At 35.7% G+C, this 11,320-nt stretch overlaps 1 protein-coding gene across 1 annotated transcript; it reads right to left on the minus strand.

Annotated features, from left to right (window-relative positions):
* Positions 1 to 2,946: 2,946 nt before the first annotated feature.
* On the minus strand, positions 2,947 to 3,888 carry LOC102854609 (olfactory receptor 2G3-like). Its single transcript, XM_006896308.1, has one exon. The coding sequence runs from the start codon at positions 3,886 to 3,888 to the stop codon at positions 2,947 to 2,949; it is 942 nt and encodes a 313-aa protein (XP_006896370.1).
* Between the last annotated feature and the right edge of the window lie 7,432 nt (positions 3,889 to 11,320).

Consider the following 11,320-nt stretch of genomic DNA (forward strand, 5'->3'; position numbering starts at 1 on the left):
AGAATCTTGCTTGCGTGTGAAATCAATGAGATTGTTCTATAGTTTCACACTCTGTTGGGTCACCCTTCTATCTCAAATTATTCTGCTACAGGAAGAATCATATTCATACATGGGAGAAAGTTCTTGATTTTTTAATAAAAAAATAACTTTTCCCAAGAGACTTCTTTCTCCAGCAAATAACATTTGTCTCATTTTTCCCTCTTCTCTTTTATTTTTTATTAGTATTAATTTTAGTGAAAGTTTGTAGAGACTTTGGATTTTCATTCATTCTTTGTTGCACCTTTCTCCCTTCCCAACCTCCCCCTGCCCCAAGTTCGCTCTTCTCTTTGAAAAGTAAAATTCTTTGATTGTTATACAATCATCTCACCCCAGTAAGAATAGAAAAAATTAACAGAACAGCAAACAACAAATGCTTGTGAGGTTGTGGAGAAACTGGAACCCTTATTCAGTGTTGGGTGGGAGTGTAAAATGGTGCAACCACTATGGAAGGCAGTGTGGCACTTTCTCAAAAAGTTGCAAATAGAAATATCTTTTGTCTTATTTTTAAGATGCTCTGGTGGCATAGTGGGTATACTATGGGCTTCAGACTCTTCCCTTAAGGACTTACAGCTTCAGAAACAACCCTATTAGAGGTTCACGAAGGGTGGAAACTGAGGGAGGATGTAATTTTTTTTAGTAGTTGGAAAATAGTTTTATAATCTTGCCATTGGATTAAAAGAAAACAAAAATACATTTTCAAAGTCAAATTTCTGATCGTTATTGTTTATTAGACTCTGTCACAACTTTCAGATTTTGAAGCTTGGAGAAGGCAAATGTTTCCAACCTCACATTCTGTTTATTAAATGCTTCTCAGTGGATGGGAGTCTAAAAGACAACACTTCAATATAATCAAGATAGAGGCTACATAGACTAAGTAATGAGTAAGACTGGAATGACTCTTTAAAGGGTTCAATTAATTTAAAAGTTTTAAAAATATTTTAGACTATAGACAATATATTAATATGACTATACATAAAAGAGACTTCTCTGATGTCCAGTGAGTCAGGAGTTGTACTGTCAATCCAAGTCAGAAGTTAGAATTCACCAGATGCTTTGTGGGAGAAAGATGTACAATCTCCTCCTGTGCAATTTACAGTGTTTGAAGATTTGCTAGAGGGTCAGCTGTGAGTTGGTTCCAACTCAAATGCAATGGGAGAGAGAGAGAGAGAAATGAGCTCTGGTGACAGTACCTATAAGGAGTTGCACTAATATCCAGAAGGTAAACCCTTTCAAGGAAACTCCTTAGAAATAAAATGGTCAATCTCCTGTGAAATTAACAGTTTCTGACCTCTGGAAACCAAATAATGCGTCAATTATGAGTTAGTTCAGACTGGAAGGCAATGAGTGATTGAGCAAACAGGAAAGATTAAGGGAAAAAATAAGATTTAATTTTATTTATGATTATGAATTCATAAGTAGCATTTAATCAGCATTTAAATAATTTATTCTCTAAAAATTCAAATGTGGAAATAAATCATTTCTACAAAATCTTCAAATGTAATGTTCTAGAAATCTTTTGACTTGGGATTCTGACAGTATATTATGACATATTGGCAATTCAATGATTTCTGCCTATGAAATACTGTCATTAGGTGCCATTGGTATGATCATGACCCATAGTGACCCTATAAACAGCAGCTTGGTACCCTGAACTATCCTATGCCATCCTCATCATCTCAGATATATTTGAGCTCATCGTTATAGTCATCATGTCCATCCATCTTCTTTTTTTTTATTTTGTTTTAATAAAATGTTACAGAGACTTTGGATTTCCATTCATTCATTGTTGCTCACTTTCCTCCCTGCCCACCTCTCCCCCCAGTTCATTTTTTTCTTTGAAAATGAAAAAAAAAAAACTCTTTCATTGTTATACAGTCCCCACTATGCTCCAGTCCACTCCACTATGTAACTTTCATTCTGGACTCTTATCATGACAATAATACCTAATCATATATTCCTCCTAAACAGTTCTCTTCATCATCTATTTCAATACAGTATACATTATTTAGCTCTTAGTTTCTCCCAACCCCCATGTCAGTCTCTTTTTACAACAGTGGTGCTATGCAGTATTTGTCTTTTTGTGACTGAGATATTTCACTCACATAATGTCCTCCAGGGTCACCCATTTTGAATAATATTTCATGAGTTCCTTGTTTTTCAATGCTGTGTAATATTCCGTTATGTGAATATACTAGAGCTTCTCCATTCATTTGTTGATGGCCCTTGGGTTGTTTCAGCTCTTTGCTATTGCAAACAAAGCTACAATGAACATGGATGTGCATGTATATCTGCTTGGGTGGCAGTTATGCTTTATTTAGGGTAAATTCCCAGTAGAGGAATTGCTGGGTCAAATGGTATTTCTATTTGCAACTTTTTGAGAAAGCACCATACAGTCTTCCATAGTGGTTGCACCATTTTACACTCCCACCAACAGTGAATAAGGGTTCCAGTTTCTCCACAACCTTGCCAGCATTTGACATTTGCTCTTCTGTTAAATTTTGTTATTCTTACTGGGTGAGATGATATCTCATAGCTGTTTTGAAAGAAGACTACTTTTAATGAGATAGTGTGAGACAGTGAGTTCAGCAATGGTTTCAAGTATGTCAGAGTTGATGAGGATGGCACAGAATAGACAGGATTCAGATCTGTTGTTAATAGGGTTGCTATAAGTCATACTTGACAACATCTAATAACAACAACATCAGGTAGCGGGCAGATAACAAGATATAAGTTTGAATGTGATACTGTGTGTACAGTGTATTAAGGAGATGAATTAAAGAAAATTATTTTAGTTGCTCATATATTTTTTTAAGAGTCCTTGAAAGTTTAGTTTTACAGGGTACTCTTCAGTCTTTCAGCATAGCCATCTTAATTAAATCCAGTTTGCACTTTTTCCTCATTAGGTTCTTAACCTCCAATTTTGTGCTCTTTTTGGACCAGCCTTTTCAATGCTCCCTTGACATCTTTGTTTCTCAGAGTGTAAATGAGGGGATTCAAGGTGGGAGTTACCACAGTATACAAAAGGGTTATAAACTTTCCCTGGCTGTGTGCATACGGGCTATTGGGCTGGATATAGACAGCAGTGATTGTCCCATAGAAGAGGGACACTACTAACAAGTGGGACCCACATGTTCCTAAAGCTTTACGCCAGGCTTGGACTGACCTAATCCTCATCACTGCTTGAGCAATGAATCCATATGAGATCAAAATGAGTGAGAGGGGGAGGAGAAGCAGTACCAAGGAAGCCACGAAGAGCTGAACCTCATTGGAATGAACATCTACACAGGCTAGCTTGATCATGGCAGGCACTTCACAGATGAAGTGATAAATCTTCCGGTTTCCACAAAAGGGCAGACGAAGGGTGATGGTGCCTTGAATCAGAGTGTTGCCCAATCCACTTAACCACGCCATTCCTGCAAGTGACTGGCAAAGTCGTGGATGCATAACAGTGACATAATGAAGTGGCTGGCAAACAGCAGCATAACGATCAAATGCCATGACAGCTAGAAGAACACACTCTGTGGATCCCAATGCCAAAGACACATAGAGTTGAATAGCACAGCCTAAAGGAGTAATTGTCTTGGATGGACCATGCAGGTTCCATAGTAACTGGGGCACAATGCTGGTGGTAAAGCAGAGGTCAACAAAAGAAAGATTGGTAAGAAAGTAGTACATGGGTGTATGGAGCATGGGATCTAGAACAGAGACCAGGATGATGGCTGTATTGCCTACCAGTGTCAGAAGGTAGGAGATTAGCACAGCTACAAAGAGGATCTTTTCAAGCTGTGGCTGGTCTGAGAAGCCCACCAGTATGAAATCACCTCCAAAACTCTCATTACTAGTCTTCATCACCCTATTCATGAAAAGGAGAGAGACATGTGAACAATACAGATGTTGTTCCACAACCCAAAACCAAACAACATGGATATTTCTTGTTATTAAGTTCTGTCAAGTCTGAAGCAACTTATAGCTGACCCTCCATTGGGTTTTCAGAGGCAGTAAATCACACAGGAGGAGATTGCCTCTCTTTCTCACAAGGGGCAGCTGGTGGATTCAAGCCATGTGCTTCAGGTTGGCAGTGGGACTCCTTGATGCTAGGCCACTAGAGTTCCCAACCTTGAGAAGAGGGAAGAAAAAACCAAACAAAAACAAAACACAAAATTACACTTGACCGAAATTGACCCTGAAAGTTAGGAATAATGGTGGTTTGTATGGAGAGAGATAAGGACAAGAGAAACCTGTGATTCCAGGAGGAAATTGAAAGTATGAAGAACTTTCTTAGAGAACTGCTAAAAGACAAGATAGTATAAAATTTTAAAAAGGACAAGTAGTCATTAATAGTTAATAACTTCTTGATTATTTCAATTTTTTTCTACTTTTTGACAAATTTACCTCAGTTTTCAACAGCATCTTGTAAACTGAGAGCAAGTGTAAGTAAATCAATCAATAACATTTTCTGTGCAACTGCTGTATTAATATTAAAAAACGACTGGTGATCGAGTGGTTAATGTTTATCTGCTAACTGAAATACTGAAGAGTTATAATCCACTAGCTGCTCCTAAGGCTAAAGGTGTAGTAATCTGGTTTCCTAGAAATTTTAGTCTTGGATATGTTATTTCCAGTTCTGGGGAAGCTCTGTTGCCCAGTAGGGTTAGTTCAAACCCTATTAAAGGAATGGGGACCAGTGGTAAGTAAGTAGTAAGTAAGCAATACACCCGAGCTTTTTTAAAAATGAAACACACAAACAGACAAAAACCAAAACAAAACAGCAGCAGCATACTATTACTGAAATCCTTTATGCTGACACATGTATTTACCAATATTATGATGAGATGGAATGCAAACTGCGTAATTGCATTGTTTTACTTATTAATATGATGCACATTTTAACATGTTGTTATGAGCCATAGAGTCACTTGTGACTTATACAGCTCTGAACCCTGCTCTGTCTTGAGACAACCTCATTGTTTTAAACAAACACCCTAGTCACTGAGTCAATCCATCTTATCCAGGGTCTTCCTCTCTTGTGCTGTCCCTCTACCCTCTCAAGCATAATGTCCCTCTCTCTGAATTGGTTCCTCCTTGCCCAAAGTATGTCAGATGGAGCTTCAGAATCCTAGCCTCTGAGGAGCAGCTTGGTTTCACCCTCTCAAGGATGAGCCTGTTTGTTCTAGCAGTGTGTAGTATATTAAATATTCTTCTCTAGCACACTATTTTAACTAGAATTCTCAAAATATTTTTTCATATTTTGTAAAAAAACCAAGATATTGGCTACATTATTTTCATTTTCATGAAACTAAAACTTATCAAAATTGTATTCTTTTGATACCTTTCATTAAAATTTTATCTAAAATGTAATCTTTTATTTTATATAATGACATCATATAGTAACAAAATAAAAAGTCCCTTTGATTGTCTTACAAAATATGACTTATTGTGATATATTTGATTAATTCTGTGCTATATTTACTTGTTATTATTTAGTTGAAGAATATGAAGACAAAAGAGTAAAAGTAATAAAGCATGTTTTGGATATATGATACCAAAAATATACAATACATCTTTTTCTCATGGCAATCAGACAACCTTTCTTAGCAGGAAAGGTTTAAGTGGTAAATTATGGGATGAATAGCAGTTAACCAGTGAATAAGGTCAGTTCTGAGGTAGGCAGAGATTGTTTTAGACAAAAAGAATAGCATACTAATGTTTAGCACTGAAAAGCGTTAAAGAAAAAGAATGATGTTTAATATCCCAAGTTTAGTATGTAATAGTAAGTAACAGAAAATAGAAGAGAAAGGTTTATGTTCTTTTAAAAATTTGTATTTATTTAAAAATTGTTTAAAAGAGGTGAAAAGGCAATGGAGGCCAAGAAGTAAAGGTAAACAATAGGTTGTATTTTTTTCCTGTATTAAAAAACCCAACAACCTTCTCTTTCATGTAATAGATTGTATTGGCAAAGAACAATGATATTGAAGAAACTACTTACAAAGCTGTTGCAAGTTTCTAAGAAAGAAAGAGTGGTTTTACAGTGTCAGGAAAGATTTGTACTTTTAGACTTTAGATTTTAGGAGTTAGAAATCCCAGGTCATGATGATTACCTAGACGTGGAGAATCAGAAAGAAGAATTGTTCATAGTTTGCAGGTTTATTTCCTGCATAGGAAAACATGAAAACATCTTTCATTGAATTGGTCAACTCACATTTTCCTTATGTTATGGTTAAAAATTTTTAATAAAGAAGAAATATTAAATGTAATTCAATCCATCATACCCAGTATGTCTCCTCACCTTATCTTTTCTTATCACTTATATCCATTTTCTTGCAGCTATCCTAAATAAATTTGAATCTGGAGGTGACCTTTGTAGCCTTTCATGTCTCTTACCTAATCCACCCTTAATGTAATTAAATTTTTAAAAATAACTTTTTATTTATAGAGACCTAGTTGGCAGATCTTTTTCTTTTTTATATCTTACCTTCAGTTTGAATTGCTCATTTCTTTCTTATACTTGACTGATGGAATCATATTCTGACCACAATACAATTCTTGTTTCATAAAATACAAAATTTAAAATTTCAACATTGAATTCAAGGTAATGATGAATTTCTGTTCCTTTTGATTTTCAGAACTATATTCATACGTGTTCCCATTAAAAAGAAAGGTGGTTCAACAGAGTGTGGAAATTATCAAACAATATCATTAATATCACATGTAAGCAAGATTCTGCTGAAAATTATTTAAAAAATGACTGGAACACCACATCAACCGAGAACTGTCAGATGTACAGGTTGGGTATAGAAGAGTTCTTGGTATTAAGGATATTACAGCTAATGTTATATGGATCTTAGCTGAAAGAAGAGAGTACCAGAGGAATGTCTATCTGTGTTTCATTGACTATGCAAAGGCATTTGACTGTGGATCACAACAAACTGTGGCTAACTCTGAGAAGAATGGGAATGCCAGAACACTTAATTGTGCTTATATGAAACCTACACTCTGACCAGGAGGCAGTTGTCAGAACAAAGAAAGGAAACACTGCATGGTTTAATATTAGGAAGAGTGTATGCCAGGGATGTATTCTATCTCCATACATTCTCAATTTATATGTGGAACAGATCATCCTGGAGGCTGGGATCTAAGAGGAGGAATGTGGCTACAGGATTGGGGGAAGACACATCAACAACCTGTGTTATTCAGATGACACAACTTTGCTTGCTGAAACTAAGGAGGACCTGAAGTGCTTGCTGCAGTAGGTCAAGTTCTGCAGCCTGAAGTGTGGATCGAAGCTCAACATCAAGAAAACAATGATTCTAACCTCTGGGCCAATTGGCAGCATCATGATAGATGGTGAAGAGATTGAGATTTTTAAGAGCTTTAGTTTGCTTGGCTCCACAAGCAATATTTTTTTTAACAGCAGCCAGGGAATCAATGATAAATTGCATTGGGAAAGTCTGTTGTCAGAGATCTCTCCAGAGTACTGAAGAGCAACAGTGGCAGTCTGGAGACTGAAGTGCACCTAACCCAAGCCATGGTCTTTGCAATTATGTGCTATGCATCAGAAAGATGAACAATGATTAGGAATGATAGCAGAATTGATGCCTTTGAGCTTTGGTGCTAGATAAGAGTATTGAATATACCATGAACTACTAGGAGAACAAACTGGTTTATCCTGGAGATGATGAAACCTGACTGCTCTTCAGATGTAAGGATTTTGAAGCTCCATCTGACATACTTTGGCATATTGTAAGAAGGGACCAGCCCTTAGAGAGGGACATCATGCTTGGGAAGGTGGAGGAATAGTGCAAGAGAGAAAGACCCTCAATGAGAAAGATTGACTCAGTGCCTGAGGTAATATGGGGGTAGGTGTGTCAGAGACAATAGGGTTGTCTCAGGATAGAGCAGGATTCAGGGATGTGGTACTCACTATGACTCACTATGAGTCACAGGTGACTTGACGACAACAGCAACAACAACATTCTAATATTTATAATCATTCTAACCAAATAAATGTTAGTATTACACTGTTAAAAAACATTTTAATTTCATATTTCTAATTGATTGCCATTGCTATATCTTTTCTTTGTCACCAATATTCCATTTTATTTAATATTAACAAAATATTTTTAAAAGAAGAGAAACATGCTGTTACAACCAAGTCTTTTCCCACTCATAGTGATGTCATGTACTACACAGTAGGATATTTTTCTTTCTATGTAGGGTTTTCTTGGCTATAATCTTTATGAAAAGACCCCGATAGGGTACTAGTTAACTATTGATTGCTAACTGAAAGTCCAGAGTTCAGACCTACTAGTCATTCTGCAGTAGAAAAAATACCAGTCTACTTTAGAATAAATTGTAGGCTGGAATGACCAACACAGACAGTTCTGCTATGGTATATAGACTATAATAAGTGAGAATAGACTAGATGGCACAAGCAACAATACTCTACAGAAACTGCTGAGTCTTTATTTTATGAAAAAATTGGTCAGATTTGAAGTGCCAAATCTTTATGCTAGTTTTGAGCAAGCCATCTGAACTGAACTACCTAGGAATCTGTAGAACAAAATCTACTGAGTTGTATTACTCATATCTGGACCAACACCATCCATGAAAAACTGAAATTTACTCTACAAACTATTTTTCTCCTGTAATCTTGAACTACCTTTGCAACAACATGTCAATTTTAATTGAACTGAGTCGGCTATGGATACTGAAACAAAATCTAAACTCCTAATGGACAAACTCTTAAATGTCTTTTTTGCTATCCTCAGTTCAGATTATATTCAGAGCACACTTGTTTTTCTTATGTATTGTAGAATCAGGACCAACTCATAGTGAACCCTACAGTGAGTTTAAAGAGGCAGCATCTTTTCACAGAAGGAGATTACCCATTATTTTACAAAAGAACAGCTGAGGAATTTGAACTGTGTGCACTTGGATTGGCAGTGCAACTTTTTATCACTAAACCATCAGGGCTCTCTGACCATAGTAAGAAGCATATATCAGTGCCATTATTCTTTCTATTAAACACCTTTTCTCCTTATTTCTAACATCTTCTATAGTAAAAGAAAAAATTATGCTTACTACATATGGGCATAAATCAATACAATATACATTAAATAGTGCTCATTATAATTAAATTCACAAATATTTCAAAGGACATACATCAATCAAATGAAATGAGTTCTTTAAAATTCACTGCTATGAAACAACCTTTTAAAAATGCTCAGGAGTTTTGGAAGTACTAGATAGATTTAAAGATAATTTCCAAGCTTTCATTTTGATATAATTATCATACTCACATTTGTTTAACTTAACCTTATTCCATTCATTGACTTGTCCTTAATCTGAAAAACTTTAACCCCTTGTCATGAAGTCAATTTCAACTTAAAACATCCATTTAGGATAGACTAACTGCTCCTATTTAGCTTTCAAGGCTAGCAGACTGCCGCATCCTTCTACAGTCACTGGCATTTGGAACCAACAACCTTTTAGTCAGTGGCTGAATATTTAACTGTTTTGCCACCAAGGCTTCTTCACTCATCCTTAAGAAAATAGCATACATGTGCATCACAATTTTACCACATCTCTTATTTTAAACTTTGTATACTTGAATAAGTATGGAATATGTAAAATTATGGAGAAAAGTGAATAACTGAGGGTGAGAGAAATAAGAACACACACATATAGAAACAATCTTTCTCTGTAGCATATATACAAAAGTTATGCATATATTAGAAAAATTTATATTTTCTGCCTTTTCAAATTTTATAGTTAGAAAAATTCAAGAAAACTCAGAGCAGAAGAAATGTCTCTGGAATTCTACCCTTCTTTTTTTTGTCTCCCTAAATTTCTGTATTCTTAAAGCATTTAGACAATTATTGTTTATCTCATATACAACCCTCTTCTAAAACATTAATAGTTAATTTGATATTCTGAAATAGAATAACTTCATAGAAGATAGGTTTAAAAACTAGGTAAATTATTGAACAAGTGGGCCAGAAAGGCTAAGGTGAGCAATAGAAGGAAAAATTCTTTTTGGTGTATGATACATAGTGTATGTAAATAGGCAGGAGAATTTATGTAGCCCTCATTATTTCCTCACCTTTGAAAATTTTTTCTCTTCACTCTTCTAGTTTCTCAAGTCAAGAAAATGGGTCTTATCAGTGAATTTTTTAGAACCGTGAGATTGTAAGCATGAATTTCTAGATTCAAGACCAAAATTGGAATGTGACTTCTTGCTTCTGGATCCAGAAAACTTTTAAGTTTGTAAATACAGCAGAAAATAATGTTAGACACAGAGTGGGACCTTAGGGATCCTAAATTCCCAGTAGAACAATTAATAGGAAGTGTAAGAATGACCAAGAGTAACATATCCTGGGGGACATGTATAGAAAGAATAATTTTTAAGGTATTTTATATTGGTTTTTGTATAAGATTTGTATATATTATGTTTAATTTATTTTCCTTTCATTCACTTTGTGTTTCATACGATCATTGATATATATTGCATGTTACAAAAATCAATTACCACTTATCTATTCCTACCATTACACTGTCTTTTCAGGTTCCAACTGGATCATTACCATTCTTACACACACACACACACAGCTATCAACTCTTCAAGCTTTTAGCACCTTGATTCATATGCTATAAAATATATTAGGAACATTCTCACCCTCTGCAAGACACTTGCCTAGGAGCATACACTTACCTCCATTGTTCCAGTTACTGTTATCAATCCCTCTCCACCTGGGTCTTCTTCTGCTCTGTCCCTCCACATTTTCGAGCATATTGCCCTTCTCCAATGACTGGTCCCTTTCTGCCACATGCCCAAAATATGTAAAATGGCGCTTCAAAATCCTAGTCTCCAAGGAGAAACTTGGTTTCACCCTCTCAAGGAAATATCTATTTGTTTTCTTGGCATGCATGGTCTCTTCAAGATTCCCAAATTGTTTGGTGATAGAGAATTTTAATGAGACATATTTGTTGCCATATTGTACAAATTGGATAATAGCTTTTAGAAACTTTCATGCAAAGACATATTTAAGGATAAAAAGGATAATTCAATATTGACAAGCAAAATATGCATTTTTTTAATTTAGGTTGTTTATTTTTCATTTCAGTGAACATCTACAGAGATTTTGGGATTCCATTCATTCATTGTTGCACCCTTCTCCCCGCACAAACCCCTCCCCCCCATTTGCTCCTCTCCTTGAAAAGCAAAAGAAAAACTCCCTCATTGGTACACAATACCCCCCCGCACCTCCCCAAACCCCACCCC

Source organism: Elephantulus edwardii, unplaced genomic scaffold (genome assembly GCF_000299155.1).
Source record: "Elephantulus edwardii isolate Elephantulus edwardi_28Jun2011 unplaced genomic scaffold, EleEdw1.0 scaffold00184, whole genome shotgun sequence".
Classification (NCBI taxonomy): domain Eukaryota; kingdom Metazoa; phylum Chordata; class Mammalia; order Macroscelidea; family Macroscelididae; genus Elephantulus; species Elephantulus edwardii.